The 21,862-nt window shown below is 40.9% G+C and overlaps 1 protein-coding gene across 1 annotated transcript in view; it reads right to left on the reverse strand.

Moving 5' to 3' along the window:
* TENM3 (teneurin transmembrane protein 3) overlaps nt 1–21,862 on the reverse strand; it is a 788,034-nt gene that overhangs the window by 190,091 nt on the left and 576,081 nt on the right. The window contains exon 5 of the mRNA XM_064273551.1: nt 16,000–16,238. Coding sequence (XP_064129621.1) covers nt 16,000–16,238 — 239 coding nt within the window. The remainder of the gene's footprint in view (nt 1–15,999; nt 16,239–21,862) is intronic.

A 21,862-nucleotide genomic window follows, 5' to 3' on the forward strand; every position in this document is an offset into this window, starting at 1 on the left:
ACACCACCAGGGCTCCTTATGATCTAATTATTATGGCTATGGAAATTCTTAGAGGAGGGCTGGTATGTTAAAATGACATGGCAGAATCCAGGAAAACCCCCTTCAAAACATTCCCTTCATAAAAGTCCACTTATCCTCCAAGGGGTTACATTTCAGAGTGATACTGTTGCTGTTGTTAGGTGCTGTCGAGTCCGTTCTGACTCAAAGCGACTCTGTGTACAACAGAACGAAACACTGCCCGGTCCTGAGCCATCCTTACAATCCTCGTCATGCTTGAGCTCATTGTTGCAGTCACTGTGTCGATCCACCTCGTTGAGGGCCTTCCTCTTTTCCGCTGACCCTGTACTCTGCCAAGCATGATGTCCTTCTCCAGGACTGATTCCTCCTGACAAAATGTCCAAGGTATGTGAGATGAAGTGTCACCATCCTTGCTTCCAAGGAGCATTCTGGTTGTACTTCTTCTAAGACAGATTTGTTCGTTCTTTGGCAGTTCATGGAATATTTAATATTCTTCGCCAACACCACAATAATATTCTTCGTCAATTCTTCTTCCATCTTCCTTATTCATTGTCCAGCTTTCACATGCATATGATGTGATTGAAAATACCATGACTTGGGTCAGGTGCACCTTAGTCTTCAAGGTGACATCTTTACTTTTCAACACTTTTAAAAGGTCCTTTGTAGCAGATTCGCCAATGCAATGAGTCTTTTGATTTCTTGACTGCTGCTTCCATGGCTGTTGATTGTGGATCCAAGTAAAATGAAATCCTTAACAACTTCAATCTTTTCTCCATTTATCGTATGTTGCTCATTGGTCCAGTTGTGAGGATTTTTGTTTTCTTTATGTTGAGGTGTAATCCATACTGAAGGCTGTGGTCTTTGATCTTCAATAGTAAGTACTTCAAGTCCTCTTCACTTTCAGCAAGCAAGGCTGTGCCATCTGCATAATGCAGGTTGTTAATGAGTCTTCCTCCAATCCTGATGCCCCGTTCTTCTTCATATAGTCCAGCTTCTCAGATTATTTGCTCAGCATACAGATTCAATAGGTATGGTGAAAGAATACAACCCTGACACACACCTTTCCTGACTTTAAACCAATCAGTATCCCCTTGTTCTGTCCAAACAACTGCCTCTTGATCTATGTAAAGGCTCCTCATGAGCACAATTGAATGTTCTGGAATTCCCATTCTTTGCAGTGTTATCCATAATTTGTTATGATCCACAGAGTTAAATGCCTTTGCATAGTCAATAAAACACAGGTAAACATCCTTCTGGTATTTTCTGCTTTCAGCCAGGATCTATCTGACATCAGCAATGATATCCCTGGTTCCACGTCCTCTTCTGAAATCAGCCTGAATTTCTGGCACTTCCTTGTCGATATACTGCTGCAGCTGTTTTTGAGTGATCTTCAGCAAAATTTTGCTTCCATGTGGTATTAATGATATTGTTTTATAATTTCCACATTTGGTTGGATCACCTTTCTTGGGAATAGGCATAAATATGGATCTCTTTCAGTCAGTTGGCCAGGAAGCTGTCTTCGATATTTCTTGGCATAGACGAGTGAGCAACTCCAGTGCTGCATCTGTTTGTTGAAACATCTCAATTGATATTCCATCAATTCCTGAAGCCTTGTTTTTCGCCAATGCCTTCAAAGCAGCTTGGACTTCTTCCCCCAGTACCATTGGTTCCATATCATATGCTACCTCTTGAAAAGGTTGAACGTGGACTAATTCTTTTTGGTATAATGATTCTGTATTCCTTCCATCTTCTTTTGATGCTTCCTGCACCGTTTAATGTTTTCCCCATAGAATCCTTCACTACTGCAAATCAAGGCTTGAATTTTTTCTTTAGTTCTTTCAATGCCGAGTGTGTTCTTCCCTTTTGCTTTTCTATCTCCAGCTCTTTGCACATGTCATTATAATACTTTGTTTTCTTGAGCCGCCTTTTGAAATCTTCTGTTCGGTTGTTTTACTTCATCATTTCTTCCTTTTGCTTTAGCTGCTTGACATTCGTGAACAAGTTTCAGAGCCTCCTCTGACATCCATCTTGGTCTTTTCTTTCTTTCCTGTCTTTTCAATGACCTCTCACTTTCTTCATGTATGATGTCCTTGATGTCATTCCACAACTCGTCTGGTCTTTGGTCACTAGTGTTCAACGCATCAAATCTATTCTTGAGATAGTCTCTAAATTCAGGTGGGATATACTTAAGGTCATATTTTGGCTCTTGTGGACTTGCTCTGATTTTCTTCAGTTTCAGCTTGAACTTGCATATGAGCAACTGATGGTCTGTTCTACAGCCGGCCCCTGGCCTTGTTCTGACTAATGATGTTGAGCTTTTCCATCGTCTCTTTCCACATATATAGTCAATTTGACTCCTGTGGGTTCCACCTGGCGAGGTCCATGTGTATAGTCACTGTTCACGTTGGTGAAAGAAGGTATCTGCAATGAAGTCATTGATCTTGCAAAATTCTATCATTTGATCTCCACCATTGTTTCTATCACCAAGGCCATATTTTCCAACTACTGATCTTTCTTTGTTTCCAGCTTTTGCATTCTAATCACCAGTAATTATCAATGCATCCTGATTGCATGTTTCATCAATTTCAGACTGCAGCAGCTGATAAAAATCTTCTATTTCTTCATTTTGGCCTTAGTGGTTGGTGCGTAAATTTGAATAATAGTCATATTAACTGGTCTTCCTTGTAGGCGTATGGATATTATCCTACCACTGACAGCGTTGTACTTCAGGATAAATCTTGAAATGTTCTTTTTGATGATGAATGTGACACCATGCCTCTTCAAGTTGTCATTCCTGACATAGCAGACTATATGATTGTCCGATTCATAATGGCCAATACCAGTCCATTTCAGCTCACTAATGCTTAGGATATCAATGTTTATGCATTCCATTTCATTTTTGATGATTTCCAATTTTCCTAGATTCATACTGCGTACATTCCAGGTTCCGATTATTAGTGGACGTTTGCAGCTGTTTCTTCTCATTTTGAGTCGTGCCACATCAGCAAATGGAGGTTCCGAAAGCTTTACTCCATCCACGTCATTAAGGTCGACTCTACTTTGAGGAGCCAGCTCTTCCTCAGTCATCTTTTGAATACCTTCCAACCTGGGGGTCTCATCTTCCAGCACTATATCAGACAATGTTCCACTGCTATTCATAAGGTTTTCACTGGCTAATGCTTTTCAGAAGGAGACTGCCGAGTCCTTCTTCCTAGTCTGTCTTAGTCTGGAAGCTCAGGTGAAACTTGTCCTCCATGGGTGACACGTAAGCCCCCACAGTACAACAAACTGACAGACAAGTGGGGGATACTGTGAGACTGTAAGTCATTGAAAGTCTGTGTGTGTGGTTGTCAAGTGGAAACTTTAAACACAATTAGTGACCCTTTAGGAATCTAGGCACAGCCAGCTCATGTGGTTGCTTACTGATCATTCGCTGTGTTGACACACTTTCTGAGTGCATACCATATCTAGTGTTCTGCATGTGAGATGCTGCATGTGAGAGGCAGAGTGATACGGAATCCGCCTCAACACCTCTGGATCCCTCCGGTGAGTAATGCATAAGGGTTACCCTGACAGACCACGTCAGTTTCCCTTCATCAGCTCCTCTCACTCCTCACGCAGAGTGGGAAAGTCCTTTGGAGGCCAGGGGTCCAGCTGCTCCCCATTAATCTGGGATCACTTCAGTAGCTCTCCTTAGCTATTAACTCATCTTTAATAGGTCAAAATTGTTCTTTATTTGTGAAAGCAGTGTTCAAGACGTGTTGGAGACATGTTCGCATCTACTGAGAGCTTTCTCATTAGCCATTACTAAGGAGTAAACTGTGGAATATTTGTGGAAATGTGTCTCAAAGCAAAATACAGAGGAATCTGCAGTCTCTGAAGCCCTGGAGACTTGCTCACACTGCCAGCTCACTCTGCATTTGGTGGTCTCAGTTTCCTCTCCTAAAAATAAATGGCCCACTTTCTACTTTTAAATATGCTTTGCTTTTCTGTGTGTGATTCTTTCCAAGATCACAAAGAATCTCTTCGAAAAGTAAAAAGCATCTAAAAATATCTTTACTCTAAAAATAGAACATGACTGAAATAATATGATTAGGTCTTATACATAAAGTCTCTGTAATTCATATAGACCCACTAACTCTATCAGTTAGCTTGATAAAACCACAAATGCAGTTAGTGAAAAGATTATCTAGAATGAAATTAGCAGACCCAATAGAAAAGACCTACGGCATTTTCATTCCCCTCAGCATGAGTCCTACACTTTCTTAAAAATGTGCTTAGCATTATAATTGTGAACCTTCTATGGTACTATTTATTTTATAAATAGTTTTACATTTTACTATATTTTTTTCTTTGAAATGACTTAAAAAAATCAGTATCTCTTAAAACAGAAAGTAATGATAAAAATAAATGGAATGAACTATAAACAATGTCATTAAAATCTAGGTGGAAACTGTTGCTGGAAAATTGTTCTTTCTTTCCTTCTGAAAGAAGTGTTCAGGACAGGTGTTAGAGGCATGCTGACATCTACAGAAAACTTTCTCACAACACAATCAGATGCAAAAGAGTAAAAATTCAAAAGGGAATACATTCATTCAATTTATTTATTCTCCTGTCCACATACCACCTCTAAATTCCTATTATCTTATGAGAAACAATGTCTTATGTTATGGTGGAAAGCAGTTCTGGAGACCAGGGTTACGGTCAATGTCTGTGTTTTACTATTTACTGGCTCTAAGACTGTCCAAATCAGTGATTTTCTGGACCTAAAATTTTTCTTTCTTAAAATAATGTGAATAATAATGTTTGATTTACTAGGTGTTATAAGTAATAATAATAATAGTAACAATCCAAAACCCAAACCCAACCCGTTGCTGTCGAGTTGGTTTGGACTCATAGCGACCCTACAGGTCAGAGCAGAACTGCCTCACAAAGTTTCCAGTGAGTGGCTGGTGCATCCTAACTCCAACCTTTTGGTTAGCAGCCCAGCTCTTAACCGGTATAGCTGAAACTTATATTTTTGCCAGGTACATTTATGTTTTTCTTAAATATTCCAAGAGCAGTTCTGTTACTAGACCTGTTTACATTGATGAGGAAGCTCAGGTTTGGAAGTTAAGCGTCTTGCTCAAGATTACGCAGCTAGTAGGTGACAGAGGTGGGATAGAAACCCAAATCTTGCTGCTTTGAGAGTCTGTGCTTTTAAATAGTTTTAAAAATATACTGCAATGTACTATGCAAATTGATACTATATCTGTCCCTACAAGACTGTGAGGTCATTGGGGTAAAGATTACATCACCCATCATGTGCATGCAGTGTTTAGCAGGGATATTCAATAATGCTAATTAAATGGAATTACATGGACTGTGATATTGGAAATAATTAAAAGGAGATGCGTGTGAAAAACAAAGATCCGCAAGCTGCAAAACTCCTTGTATCACTTTCTCTGTTCTAGAATACATATATATTTCTATATTCTAGAACTTGCATCTTACAGGTAGCCTTGGGTATCTACCATCACCCTGGGAAATCTAGAAGAAGATGTGAAAGGCTTCTTGTTGAGGGACAGAAGGAAGTTTAGTGACAGTGGTGAAGGGGAGAAAGAGCTCCCTACTGGAGGAGGAAGCTGGGCCATCAGTCAGTGGCTGAAGTTTCAGGGTTCAAAGACAGCCCCAGGATAAAGCCAGTCACTGCCAGGCCAGGCTGGCTAATGCAGAAGGCCACCAGGAGAGGAATACTGCTTCTTTCCTTGGAAACTGGGGTAGTCACCAATGATGACACCTGTTAACAGGTAAAGGAAAGAATGGAAGTTCCTGCCATTAAAAACATTTTCTCAGAAAACAATCTTATACAGAAGTGGATCTAGCTGAAAAACTGTAATTGTTCTTTGATGTCTGATATGTGCTTACAATGCATGATGGGGGGGTGTCTCACAGCAATGTTCTTTTCCATATTTTGGACCCTGATTTCAATAATGGAAATTGGAAAGCTGACCTCCTTGATTATCAGATGCAGAGCAACGTAACGTTTATCTCCCGCCAACTTCTGGAACGCATATGGTGGTTTCCTTTACTTCTTCAAACCCCATTAAGAATACTCAGGAATGTTCAGAAAGAACTCAGAGTTACCCTAACCATTTTATGGATATTCTTTATAAATAAAGCTCTTAAACGTGTATGTATGTTATCTGAAATTAAGGAAAAGGAACAAACATGGAAGAGATTATAAATTTTTTTAATAAATTTCCAAAGCATCATTTCTGTCCACTTCTAGATATTAACTGCAGCAGAGTTCTAGCTCGGGTAAGTAAACAAAGAAGGCTTATGAATACTATAACCCTTTGTTTTTTCTTCTCAGCAATATCCAGATTTTACCTTCATTGTATAATAACATATTGGTTTTAATATTTCTGGGAATTGATTTATCAGGTCACGCTTGGGTTTATGTGGTAACACTTAAAATTTGTCCTCATGTTGGCATTTGTCAAAACACATAATCCTAGTTATTATTTAGGTATGAGCAGGAAATCCTTTCTTTAACAGCCAAACTCAATCAAATCTGCCTATTGTGCACTCTCTTAGTTTGCTACACTTCTCTGTTTAAAATATTCATCATGGTTGTAATTAGGTGCCCAATGTTTACATTCTCTACAGATGATAATCTCGAAGAGGACAAGGCGTGTGTTATCTTGTTCACTGCTGTATCTAGTGTCTGACCCGAAGAAGTCACTCCATAAATAAATGTGAATGACGGGTGGATGGATGAGTAATCATTTCCTCTTCAGGCAAATGTTATACAACTAATGTTACTAAAGAAGAAACCGTGGAATATTGTTTTTAAGGAAGAACGGGGTGAGCAGTCTGTAGACAACTGAAGACGTAGGAGAGGTAAACTAGAAGAGTCTATACAAAATTAAGTTAAATTAAATTCAATGGAATTTAAAGGTTTTATCCTGATTTACTCCTAAAACACCTAGTAATCTATCATAAAGCTTTTTTTTTTTTTTTAACCTTATGCATGTCAGCTACTTTTCCTTCCACTGCTCTGTATGCAGGTATTTCTCTCTGAACACACTGCTCTCAGTACCACTAGTGTCAAGGTAAATGACATACGCAATGGCAATTCAATAGTTATGCAACGAGACTCTGAAATGGTAAATATTATGTTATGCTTTCTACTTGTCATTAGTCTGGAAATGTCGCTACATTCCTCAAAAACAATAGCCTAAAACAGAGAAAACACTTCAGAGACAAGATAGTCACGTCTGGCACAACCTAGATTTTAGCTGTCTTAAAAGGTATTTTGTATTGTTGCCGTCTTTGAATGCTGTTCAAGCCAAGGAGATCCCTATCCTGGCATGGTAAAAACAGTCTGTGTAAACGTTTTGCTTTTCCTGTGTTATCTACTTTAGCTAATCTCATATCAAGCTAAGAGTAAAATTATTTTTTGAGGGGAGGAGAGTATCCTTTCTATACTTGTATAATTACCTGAATTTGTAGTGATTTTTATTTTTTTTATGTATAATACACAAAAAACTAAACATTTTAATTCTTTGTCAATAAAAAGCAACAACAACAAAAAAAACTCATAATGTTAAAAAATTTTAGTGTAAATATGTAGCTTTGTCCCACTCTGGGTTCAATTCAGAATTCACTGATGTGATTATCCAGAAATGACTATAGATGAAATTGTATTTTAAGTAACCTTTCAATGTTTTCTAGGTTTGTATATAATACATCAGACAAAACTAATATTTTCTACAAATTAGTAGACAGAGTTCATACTGAAAGTCAGGACAGTGCAAACATGTCAAGACAGCCAAAATTTCCACGGGTCCTGGAGGAGTCCGGCTACGTGAAAGAAGACTTTCACCCATACAGTGTTGTTACTAAGGAAAAAAACAGAATGGGTTTTTACTAGACTTTTTCCTTTTTGAGTTCACAGACTCAGGGTGCTGCAGTGGTATGCTTTATCAGATTGTTATTTTCTTCCTGCTTCTAGAGGTAAGCTTTTTTATTTTGAGCCTTTATTCACCACTGAATCAGGTTTAAACATGTCCTTAATGGCATGTATCCAAAAATAAAATAGTGATATATTGATTTCCAAATGTTTACTTTTACCATTTTCAATCCTCTAAAAAAGTATGTGATTCATTTTTTCTACAGTGTGATGAAACCACATTAGTATTAGAATGCCACAGTTCCATCTCAGATAAAACGTATTTTTTGAACGTAAAGCAACTAAGAGTTAAGGGAAGAAGCTGCAGTGAAAAACAGCATGTAATTCATTGCTTGGCTGTGTTCTATAATCTAGGAAAACTGAACTTTTATGACAAAGACAGGTCTGAAAAGAAGAAAAAATGTTACAACACATTTTATTTTGCCATATATATTTAAATGATTGATTTTTCACGAAGTATAAAGGGCTGGCATATTTTTCTTCTGACCCTGAGTTGCATATATATGGCTAATACCACAATCAATTCCAAAGTACACAGAGAGGCAAAATGTTCATAAAATGCAAATGGACACAGAAGTAGGACAAATAATGGCTAAGGAATCGTAACTGCAAAGAACATGGATTCGACAGGTTATGTTTTGCTAGATCTACGGCAAGTTTATGTTGTTAAACAGCCTTTTTAGCAGACATATGACAACATTTATTTTTGGAAGCAGTTGGTAGCAGCTGTTCAAAAGAAATAAATAACTACAAATGTATATATATATATTTAAATGAAAAGGAACATTGGAAATTTGAGTAGTTCTTTGGTTAGCATTGTCAGGAGTGCAGAAGAAAAAAAATGCTGAGTTGTTTCTTACCACTGAGAAATGAGTTAACAAACTAGCCCCTTAAAAACTCAGAAGGATTTTATGGAAAAGAAAAAAAAAAAATCTATTGTGGGTACAGGAAGAAATGGGAAGTAACTGCTAAAGAGTTTCTTTCTGATGTGATTAAAGTGTCCTAAAATGATCTGTGATTGTGACATAAGTCGGTGGATATACTGAGCATCATCGAATTGTACACTTTAAATGGGCAAAATGTATGATACATGAATTATATCTCAATAAAGCTGGTATTAAAAAAATTTATTGTCAAATGAATCACTGGTTGGAATAAATCTGGCCAAAAGGGCAAAAAAATGAGAAAATATGCTAGCATAATATTTTCTGACGTGATTTTTGTTTTCTATAAACTTGAAGCTTTGGTGACACCCTCCATGTGGAATTCTGTAAATTTTCAGACCCTGCACAGCGGTGCACCGCAACATTCATGGGGTATGTCCATTATGGTGTTACTGAGGGACTTCTGTCCTAGCTTTAACTGTGTCCACACAGAAATCCTAATATTTACTTTGATTTGTATTTAATAATGCTTCAATAATGTTTATGCTTTATGACGGAATGTATGGGCATTTTTCTCTGTGTACGTCGAAATAGGTTATCTTCTGTCCAGGAAAAAAATTCTTCTGTGAGTAAACGGCAATATGTAATCAAGACTCCTATCCATTCCACAACTGTGAATAGAAACCCACTGAAACCACTCCTGTTGCCATCGAGTAGACAGTAAAAGACGGTAACAGTAAGCACCCCATTCTTTGGTGGACGGTGGCAGGCTGTTACACATCTTTTTTTTATTTTTTTTATTTTAGAACAGAACAAAGAAGAAGAATGGCCCAGAAAAGCCAGACTAGTATTTTTTGATAGGTTTGTATCATTAACTATCGTCGTCAAAATTAACAGTTATAGTTAGGAAACAGTAGAATTTCCATTGTGTAAAGACACACCAACTTAAATGTTAATGCGCCAGAGAAGGATTTTAACCACAAGCTTAGTTAAAAAAGAATCATAATGCGACTCTGCTGAAAAGAATTTTGCCATGTGCACGTGCTTGGACGTTCCACTGTCTTAAATCGGCATCTGCAAGATCCTGGCACGTCTATTCCCTTAGGTATCGGCTAAGGTTTCTCATCTCTGCCTGCTTCTCTGCCTCCACAGGGCCTCACGATCTCCCACTTGGACAAGTTTTCTAACAGGAGGTCTAGATTTGCACTGTCCAAATGGTAGCCACTAGCCACATGTGGCTGTTAAAGTTTAAATTAAAAAAAAAAACAAAAAACCTAAAATTAAAATGTCAGCTTCTCAGTCACACTAGCCACATTCCAAGTGCTTGGTAGCCTCATGTGTCTACTGGCTGCTGGATTGGATGGTGCAGAAAAAGAGCGTTTCCACCAGCAGACAGAGCACAGGACAGTGCTGGCCCAGACCCCTGCTACTCGGGGTGGTCTATGGGCCGATCACAGCAGCACCGCAGCACGGGACAACACTGTCCTAGACCCCTGCTACTTGGGGTGCTCTGTGGGCCGATCACAGCAGCACTGTACCACAGGACAGCACTGGCCCAGACCCCTGCTACTCAGGGTGGTCTATGGGCTGATCACAGCAGCAGTGCACCAGGGACAGCACTGGCCCAGACCCCTGCTACTCGGGGTGGTCTATGGGCTGATCACAGCAGCACTGCACCACGGGACAGCACTGGCCCAGACCCCTGCTACTCAGGGTGCTCTATGGGCCGATCACAGCAGCAGCGCACCACGGGACAGCACTGGCCCAGACCCCTGCTACTCGGGGTGGTCTATGGGCTGATCACAGCAGCACTGCACCACGGGACAGCACTGGCCCAGACCCCTGCTACTCAGGGTGCTCTATGGGCCGATCACAGCAGCACTGCACCACGGGACAGCACTGGCCCAGACCCCTACTACTCGGGGTGGTCTATGGGCTGATCACAGCAGCAGCGCACCACGGGACAGCACTGGCCCAGACCCCTACTACTCGGGGTGGTCTATGGGCTGATCACAGCAGCAGCGCACCACGGGACAGCACTGGCCCAGACCCCTGCTACTCGGGGTGGTCTATGGGTGATCATAGCAGCAGTGCACCGCCTGGGAGCCCGTCTGAAGAGCAGAACCTCAGTTCCCGTACCAGATCTGCTGAGTCCGAACACGCAGTTTTAACAAGACCTCCAGGTGATTCCCAGGTACGTTAAAGTTTGAAAAGCACAAGTCTGGACTTCCTTTTATCAAATTACAGGCTCTGGAATGCCACTGAAGCAATGTTTTGAAACACAAATGTGACTCTTTCACACCTGTGCTTTAATTATTCAATTTCTTCCTATTTTCAGTTCTTCAAAAACCTCACGGAAGGTAATGTAGTGTAGTGGGACCCTTGATAGGTGCTCTACCTGTCTACGTGACGGACGCCCTATTTGTTAAGTGCAGAGAATAGCTCATAGGGTTGTTGTAGAATTAAATGAGCGAACCATACACAGGTGCTAACACAATGCCTGGCACAGTGTGAGCACACCGCACGGACCAGATACGTCACGGTTCTTTCTTTCCATGCCTTCCATGACCTTGTCTCAGGGTGATCTCCTCACTAACCATTCTGGCATCAGGTGTACAAACCTAGTAAACTCTTTCTCTTCTTTTTTACTTTCACACCAATTTAACACGTGAAAAGATTTGAAAAATACTGAGCCCAAACTGTGAAGCCTTTATATTGTAAGACATACCTAGCACTCCAACACCTGGTCAAAAGAGAGGCTGGGGACCTAGATTCAGACAGAATAATAACGGCGACGATAACAATGCTGTTCGCTGGCCTTGAGTTGGTCCCCAGCCTACAGCGTCCCCGCGATCAGCTGGGTATCAGACCTTTGTGACCCACAGTGTGTTCATCAAGTGACTGTTGGAAGTAGTTGCCAGGGCTTTCTTCCTAGTCTGTCTCAGTCTAAAAGCTCCACTGAAACCTGTTCAGCATCATAGCAGACAAGCCTCCGGTGACAGACGGTGCTGGCGACACGTGAGGTGCTGCTGGCCAGGAGTGGAGCCCGGACCTCCTGCGTGGAAGGTGAGAATTTTCCACGGAACAACCAGCTGCTGTCATTAGGTGCCATCGAGTCAGCTCTGACTCACAGCAGCCCCACGCACAGCAGAAGGGAACACTGCCTGGTCCTGTGCCGTCCTCACAGTTGTCGCTGTGTTTGAGCCCGTCGCTGCAGCCACTGTGTCAACCCCTCTCATCGAGGGTCATCTTTCGGGCTCTCGCGGAAGCAGCGCCTGCGAGGTCAAGTCTGTCTCCAACATCTTCCGCCGGAGGTGGGTCATTTCTTTCTTATCTTTTCTTTTCTATTTTTTGCTCATATAGATCAAGCTGCTATGAAAACATGTATATTAAAAGTACATTTGTATACATGTCTTTATTGCTTGACTATGAGCTTCTAGAATAAAGGGTAATTTGGATTTCTAACATCTTCCAGAAAAATGCTGACTTAAAAAGGGTTACTGAAAAACCATAGAAGCAGCAGGGTAAAATTTAAATGAGTTTTTAAAATAATACTTAAGAGCAAGTGAGAACTGTATAGGTGTAACATATCTATCACGGAAGACAAAATTTATAAAGAAAAAAATGGTAAATTTGACTATTTAAAAAATGCTACATGGTATACGATAAAAGCAATTATGAACAAATTTAATAGCAGATTGGAAATATATATATAACATACATGGCAAAGGACTCATATCCTTCATAAATAAACGCTTTCGCAAATCAAAAGGAAAAAAAAACTCCCAATAGAAAAATGGCCACATACATGCAAAAATACAACGGATCCATAAATATATGAAAAGATATTTATACTACTCATAATAAATTAAAACACCAAAAAAATGTCTTCAACCTAAGAGACTGGAAAAGGTCAAAAATACTGATACCTGAGGGTTATTTGGTCATAGTTTTCAAAAATTAAAACATGGCCACTCTTTGGCACAGCAAATTTCTTTCAAAGAATTTATTCAGATTAAAACATGATCAAACACACACACACACACACACACACACACACACACACACAGTCACTGGATGTTTGGAAACCAGTTTAATTAAAAACAGCCAGTAAATACAATTTGTTGATGATATATAATGAGTGATTGATGATAAAAGCCTGTTACAAAATGCTGAAAATATGAACCTCCAGGTGTCACACACATGGAAAAAATATCTGGAAGGACATACACTAAAACAGTGGTTACCTATGCAGTGTGGCATTACAATTAATTTTCTGTTTCTTTTTAGGCTTTTCTTTACTTTCTAAAATTCTGATAGAATAGGAAAAACAAACAATGGAACCCGTTTGCCTGCCTCCTTCCTCCTTCCTTTCCTCTCTCCCTCCTCCCTCTCTCTCTTTCTCCTTCCTTTCTGAGGTTATTCACCTTGACTACCCTGGGATAGTTTTACCTTAGAGAAGAGACATGTTAAAGTTACAGTTCTCATAACGTCTCATACCTTACAGAGGGTGAGAACAAATATTCTAGGACAGAGATAATTCCTCAAGCTTTTTTTTTTTTTTTTTTTTTTAACTTATTTCTTAAGGCTTTGAATTTACACCTGAGAGTCAATACGAGAGAAGGGGACCTGTGAGGGAGTGAGGGAAAGGCAGGCTCAGGACGGCTGTGCTTTTGTTAAAGGATGCGAGCGCAATCTGGTCCCCCATTGATCCCGGGGTTTATCAGGTTGATCTGGTGGGTCGGGCAGGTGCCCCTGTCTCGCTGCCAGCGATACACGCTCACTTTCTAGGAAAGGACAACCTTCTCTCACACAAGTGTCCTAGTTCTTTCCCCAAGGGTAAAGGCAGCATCTTCATTCAAAAAAGGTTTATCATGCTAACTGAGGAAGAAATGACATGCTTTACCTGATTTAAAAAAAAAAAAAAAACGTGTTCGTGTCAGTCATTGAAGGGCAGGAAGGTCAATGAAATTCTAAGCATACTTGTGCTTAATTAAAGCACCCGAAGCGTAAGACAATCCTTCTGTGATCAAAGTCACTTTTTCCCAGATAACACTGGGGTTGTATCTCCTCGATTTCAGGTACAATAACTAGATCATAGTAAATGTTCAATAAATACCTGTTGAACTTAAAGAATATATGAATACAGTGACTCAATGATTTGTATGTTTCTATGTGGTGTAAAAAGCAAAGAGGGAAGTTTGTGAGAGTGGTACCAGCAGAAACAAAGTAGAATGCTAACTAATAAGGGAGCCCTGGTGGCGCAGGAGTTAAGCGTTCAGCTGCTAACTGTGAAAGGTCAGCGGTTCGAACCCACCATAAAAATAGGAAAAAATTGTACAAGTTTCACAAGTAATAGTGCTCTAATCTCACATTTAAATTCTATTTTTCCTGCTAGTCACACCATGTAAATAAAATTAAATGGCATCAGGGCTGATACGCAAAATATTTAACGAGTGCTAGGACCCAGGCACTTACCAATCAGAAACCATGCCTGACAGATGAACAGACACTGAATTCCAGCTCTCCAAGGTATGGATCTATCTGCCCGCCACGCACTATGGTAAAAAAGAACCCCCTACAAACATATATGCTTAGTTTATTACATCCCATTTATGACCAGTTCAGTTTGGAACTATTTAAAACTCTTTAGCAGCACTCTGCTGACAGACACAAATAATTTATACAGCTAACTAGAAGAGGTTCTCTTAATGGCTGAGGTATTTTCTACTTAAATACTAGAAATTTGCCTTTGAATACAGATTTTTGTTGTTGTGATATTCCTCATTTGCCTCAAATGTCAGGAAATACCATAGTATTGTTCACTAGCGTGCCATCTGGGCCAAGTGACAAACCTTTTGGTACCCAGTTTGATGATTTTTACAAGGAAGGAGTTAGATTAAAAAATGACAAACAGGCTTTCTCTTGCTCTCAGCGCTGACTGATGGGTGGTGTCTGTCTGTGCGCAGCTCTCTGGTGAGGGTGATGAGGCAGCACCCAGGTTCGGGGGAAGAGCTCTGATTCATAGTGATGTCCGCCACGGCTAAGGAGTCTGAAGTAATGGTACCTAACATGCTACACAGCTGCCATCCCTGACTCCATTATCTCTGAAGTTTCTTCATGTTCTAAAATTCTATTATTCAGTTCAAATATTGTGACTGAAAATGGTTATTTCACTTTCCAAAGTCCATAATTTACAACCAAGGAGTGCTGTAGCTAATGGTAGAAACCGGCTCACTGCAAAAGCGTCCCACTAGTCTTTATACAGCTCTGTGATGGTCTCTTTCAGTTATGGGATTTCATGGGGCATCACAAATCGCTTTGTAAACTCGTTCTTGGTGGATAAACCACATCGCCTGTGATTTATCTCAGTGGATCCATTAGCATTTCAATGTGGTAGGCTTCTCCCTACACTCAGAGGCAGATCAAAATCTGATGAGGTCATTTCTGACAACTTAAAAGCAACAGCCAGTAGTTTGTATACTCATATTCGTTATGAAACAGTTAAATACAAGGGACATTTACAACTTCCGTTAGTAGCTTCCATCATTTGGATTACTTATTAAATGAAAAACATGATCAATACTACACCTGAAAAGACAAAAAAAATCCACATACACGTACGAGTATATGAGCACTTCACTGTTTTACGGAAGCGCAGCTCTCTGGAGAATGTCTCTGTGTACGAGCAGATGGCCGAGTTATGAGTTTTACATTTAGATAGCTGAGTCAGCTGAAAGATGTGTGACATCACAAGCAGCAGGGAGTACCCTACTGAGCACGCATTGAAGGAAACTCCTGCATGGTGCTCGTTCCTGTCAGTGCAGGAACTATTCTGTGCACAGGGAACGTCACAGGGCTGACCATGCTTCACGCGGGGTAAGTCAAACACAGATCTACCCTATTGTCTGTGTGCAGGATATACTGCATTCTTTATGGAGATAGGCTACCTACAAAAGCAGCTTTTCTATTTCTCTAAATCTTCTACGAGTTAATTAAAATACTCAGATTTATAATACATTACTTATATTACCAACCCCGCCCTCACAAAATACACTTCCTAACCAAATAATAAAATCAGCAACACAACACTCTAGCGTCGTGATCTACAGATACGTAATTCTGAAAACCTGCTCTTACCTATAAAGTAGGACAGGAGTATCGCCAGGAGCACCGAGACCCCTACAGCACAGAGTGCGGTACATTTCCAGCTACAGTACTTTGAAGACTTCTTGAATTTAAAAGCACTTCTTGACAGGGTGTTCCTAGGTAGCGGCCGAGTAGGCGGTGAATAGACAGAGCCAGAAGCCATTGTGTACCCCGGGGTTGCGGTGCTGAACAGCGGCGTCGTCCCTGTTCCTGTTTTGAATAGGAAATGCCTGTGGGAAAGGAGAATTGCATTGTAAGATACAAATACGTTAAAGTGCGGGAGACAGAGACAGCTGTGGGGTAGCTCTCCTTTCTCTCTCTCGCGTCTTCCCCTTTATCTCACATGATTTTAAAAATTAAAAAATTAGGACTATTTAAACAAAAAAATCAGCCTAACAAAAGAGACTTATTTCTCACGTATTTAGCAGGCTTTATGCACACAAATAATTACTGTCCCTTCAAGTGGACATCGTGAGAGGCTATAAAGTTATTCTAGTCATACCATTTCCTGCAAAACCACTCTGGAACTTTCCTTTATGAACTGCCTTAAGAGCATCCTCACAATTCACATAAGGAAGTCAGTCTTGTTGCTCTACGGCCACACGTGTACTTACTATTGTGTAGAGTACGTGCTGATCTAAACACAAGTTTCACGACCACCCTGAGGTTCTGGAGGCTGGGTTCCTTTCTGGATGTCCGTGGCAACACTCAGGTCCTAGCCTGCTCTCCCACTAACGAGGACGGTCAGCCTTGGCCACCGGCAGCCTCAGTCCTCCGGTAGACAAACTACTTTTATTTTTAGCTTATGTCAAACACACTCAGGAAGGTATATCTGCTGCCGGGGGGGGGGGGGCGAGGTATACAAAATATTCTCTAAAACTAAACCTCAATAAATGACGGGGTCAGTGAAGCAGACTTTTTATCAAATATAAACGTTTCCTAACAACTGAGTGGTTCGTCAATGGCATGAACTGCTTCTCAAAGTTGTACGCTCTCCTACCTTGAAAACACTTCCGCAGAAACTGAGTGGCCACGTGATGAGAATGCTGCAGAAGGAACCCCTTATTGGGCACAAATAAACTGTAAGATGACTAATTTCATGATTCCTACGAAGGTTAAGAGCTTGGCTGCTAACCAAAAGGACGGTGGTTTGAGTCCATTCGGGGCGCCTTAGAAGAAAGGCCTGGGGATCTACTTTTGAAAAACCAGCCCCTGAAAACCCTATGGGTCACCGTGAGTCTGAATCAGCTCAGTGGCAACTGGTTTTGACTTTATTAATAATAAAAGTCCTCAAGTTAAAAAAAAAGTTTCATCATATTTTTCCTAGTTTAATATTATGCAGATAATTTAAGGTGCACTGAGTTTGTGTTCTAACATTTATTTTTATGTTCTCTTCTAGCACATCTGTCTCAGTCACCAAGTGCTGCTGTAACAGAAATACCACAAGTGGATGCCTTTATCAAACCGAAGTTTATTCTCTCACAGTCTAGGGGGCCAGAAGTCTGAGTTCAGGCTGCCAGCCCAGGGGGAGGCTTTCTCTTTCTGTTGGCTCTGAGGGAAGGTCCTTGTGATCAACCTCCTCCTGGTCTAGGAGCTTCTCAGCACAGGGACCCCAGGTCCAAAGGACATGCTGTGCTTTTGGCTCTTCTGTCTTGGCGGTATGAGGTCCCCGTCTCTCTGCTCGCTTCTCTCTTTTATATCTCAAAAGAGGTTGACTTAAGACACGACCTAATCTTGTAGATTGAGTCCTGCCTCATTAACATAACTGCTGCTAAGCCCACTTCATTAGCACCATAGAGGTAGGATTTACAACACACAGGAAAACAACTTCAGATGACAAAATGGTGGACAATCACGCAATACTGGGAATCATGGACTAGTCAGGTTGGCACACTTGGGGGACACAATTCAATCCATAACGACATCCAACAGTCAATAGACTATGGTTTCTCTTTCATATTCAGAAGGCTATAGGTGTCCTAAGGAGCCCTGGTGGCACAATGGTTAACTGCTTGGCTGCTAACCAAAAGGTGAGTCATTCGAACCTAGTGGCTCCCTGGGAAAAAAGACCTGCTGATCTGCTCCCATAAACAGTACAGCCTAGGCAACCCTATGGGGCAGTTCTACTGTGTCCTGCAGGGTCACTAGGAGTCAGAATCAACTCAACAGCACACAACAACTGAGGTGCCCTTGAATATTCTACCGTGGTATAGTGTGGTCTTTATGCAAGACAATTTCAGATGCCATGCAACTAAATATATTTAATTCTAATACTGAATGTACTTATTTTAATGTGTTATTAGAAAAAAACTCAATATATTGAACTTGTTAGGGGTTAAAAGCATAGGACTTGGAAGCTAGGCTGTCTTGGTCCAGATCAGGCTTCCCTGCCCACAGTGTGTGTGTCCTTGGGGAAATTATCTGGCCTTTCTGTGCTAAGGTTTCTTCATCTGTCAGATGAACTGGTACCTACCTCACAGGGTTATTCTGAGACTTAAATGATTTAATACTTAATGTAAAGTACTTGGAATATAGTAACTACTACTTAAGCACTTGATAAATAAAACAGAAATCAAATTTCTCATGATTTTATGAACAGTTTTGTGTTTTTTTTGTTGTGTAAGAGAGCTAAAATAGGTATAGAAATTATAAAGAGTCAATTTACAGAAAAGTATTAAGTGAATAATAGCGCAGCTGGTATACCGACACGGCAAAAGTCATGAGAGTTTGCCTGACGCAGGAGTAGGGGAGAGAGTTCTGGGTTGGAAATCAGAAGATCTGGGCTTGGTCCTGGCCAGTCATTTCCTAGTCAGGTGGTCCTAGGAAGCCTCAGTTTTTTCATCTGTAAAATGGAGCTAATGATTTACATGTCTCATAGAGTTGCAAACAGTTAATGTATGTAAAAATGCTTTGTCAACCACAAAATTAAAGCAAATGCAAATTATAAGTTACTACTCCTATAAATCATACTGGTGACCGTATTGTGAACCCATTTTCCTCCACTGAACTACCTTATAAAACTGTATTTAAAAGTTTATAGCCTGAATTAAATGGGAGTTTGGAGGCAGTATTTTTAGAGGCTGCTACAATAGTCAGTGGTACGAATGGTCAACCTGCTTGGCTGCTAGCCAAAAGGCTAGAAGTCCGAGTTCTTCCACAGGTGCCTTGAAAGAAAGGCCTGGGGATCTACTTCTGAGAAATCAGCCACTGGAAACTCTAAGGAACACAATTGTACTATGACACACATGGGGTCGCTATGAAGAAAAAAAAAAAAGCCAGAACAAACCCGTTGCCGTCAACTCAATTCCGACTCATAGCAACCCTATAGGACAGAGTAGAACTACCCCGCAGGGTTTCCAAGAGGCAGCTGGTAGATGTGAACCGCTGACCTTTTGGTTAGTGGCCATAACTCTCAACCACTGCACCACCAGGGCTCTGGGGTTGCTACAAGTCAGGATCAAGTTGATGGCCACAGGTTTTATTTATTTATTTATTTATACCATATTCAGCATGGTTATTAAGAGTGTGGGTTCTAGGAACAGGCCATCTGAGTTCAAATCCAGGTTACACCTATAATGAGCCAAATAAAGTTCAGTAAGTTTCTCAAATGATCTATGTTTTGGTTTTACCGTTCATAAAATGAAAATAATAATAATAGTACCTACTTTGACTCGACGGCGCGGGGTTTTCTACATGTAAAGTGTTTACATCAAAATACCCAGCACAAGGTAAGCGCTATTTGTATTCTCATCCTTCATCCTCCAAACCTCAGTTCAAATATTACTATGCTAAAAAGGTGTTCCCCATCCAACCAATCCAAAGCTGTTTTCTTTGTTGCTGGGTGCTGTCCAGCCAACTCCAATGCAGAGAGACCCCACGTGACAGTAGAACAGCCTCCTAGGGCTTCTTGGCTATAATCTTTACAGAAGCTGACCACGACATCTTTCTCCATGGGGCTGCTGGGTGGATTTGAGCTGCCGACCTTTTGCTTAGCAGTGCTTACCCACTGCACCATCAGGGATCTCCTTCCTGTTTCCTTTATTCTCCACCATATCGCCTTGCTTATTTTCTTCAAAGCACTTATTACAATCAGTTATTATTGTATCTCTTTATTCACAGGGTGGGTTAAATTTTTGAAATACTATTTACAAGTTTTTTCCTTTCTCCTCCTGGAATTTCCCCCAGTCTGTCTTTGCTCTGCCTCACCCCTCTCAATTCCAGCAGCCATTTTGTTTCATTGCCTCTGGGAGAGATGAGACAAGATGAAAGCAGAAATAGCCTGAGTTGCTGTTTTTTTTAATGCCCAGGCTACTGGGTGAAATGGAGTGGACTAGGCTAGATCCAAAATGTCTGGGAGAAATATGGTGTGAAAAAAAAAAGGGGTTTCCCCCAGGCTAGAAGAATATTTTCAGGCTGAGCACAGTAAGAGAAACAGAGGGAGCTGAGAGTGGAGGCTTCAACGGGGCCCGTCTAGGGAAGCTGCCCTCTGCTTTGTAGGAAGCAGCCTGGGAGGTGGCGGGTCTCCACTACTTCCACGCCATCCCTGGGGTGCAGAAGCCACAGAGAGCGCCACCCGACGAAGCTCTGCACAGAGAAACAAGCTACCTTTGAGCAGCAACCACTCACTATGCAGGCCCGTGGCCAAGGCAAGATTCCCCTGTCTCAAGTCTTGGGTACCATGCTACACCTGTGGGGGAAGTAGAAACAGAGAGGTTTGGGATATACCCAAAGTGCTTGAATAAATAGGAGTATAGGAGATAAGGGTTTCTCTTAGGCTAGAAAAACATCCCATTTCATTACAGACTAGGGAGAGAGGCGAAGGGAAACTGCGTTCAGGTGACCACCCGTGGGGAGGACATCAGATCAGGGCCTTGGAAGTGATGTCCACAGTAAACACAAAAGCATCATAAAACACTGAAAGAGGAACCAGTCGGCAGTGCCTTCTACTTAAAGCCACTGGTCTTCAGTATGTTCAGGCAGCTTTCTAGTATTTAAGTATGAGAAGAATTAGTAAAGATTGTTTAAATTGAGACTTTTTTGAGATGGTTTACAAACACGTGGAGTCATTTGTGTGGGGCCTGATGCCTTTGGGTAAAGTCTGGCCTCAAAATAGTTACGTTAAAATACACATGTAAAAATTTCCTGAGAGATTAAGTAAAATAGTAGGAAAGCTGTGTACCAGCATATTTCCTATAGCAGAGAACATCTGGTTTCAGATTTGGTAGGACCGTGTTAGTTTTGGGTTCAGGTGTGGTTTTTTTTCCCAAAGGCAATGATGTCCTTTCTACTACAACATGTAGAATATAGAACACTGACAAGTGCATATTGTGATTAACGCATATCTTCAAGCACAGGATTGAAAAATAAAGTCTCAAGGTCCAACACAATGCTTAACATATATTTAGAGCTCCACAAATACAATGAATGAAACGTTAAATGAATATTAAAAACTCAGCTAGATGAAAAATAAACATGACTTTCCACGTAAGACAAGACTTTTGTCACCTAATTCCCTAGAAGGCACACATTTCTGTGTCATTACAGTCCCTTCCTATCCTGTGACTCTGCCAGGTCGTACCACCTCGGGAATATGCTTGTCAAGTATAAAAAATTCTGCAGAAATTACTATAAAAAACATATGGTTTTGATGAGGCATCCACGCAAGGTTTGTGGCTTGTTGGAAAAAAGACAGAAATTTTCTTTACTTCTCAGACCATATTTGGGGATGAATCCTGGGAGGATATTCCCCATTGTATTGGGCGATAAAGCAGCGGCCGCGGCGGCAGCCTCCTTTTAACGCGGAGCACACAGGGCAGGCTGAGTTGGTCCTGATGTTTCTAACGGGGCCCTGTGT

This window comes from Loxodonta africana, chromosome 21 (assembly GCF_030014295.1).
Source record: "Loxodonta africana isolate mLoxAfr1 chromosome 21, mLoxAfr1.hap2, whole genome shotgun sequence".
Lineage (NCBI taxonomy): Eukaryota > Metazoa > Chordata > Mammalia > Proboscidea > Elephantidae > Loxodonta > Loxodonta africana.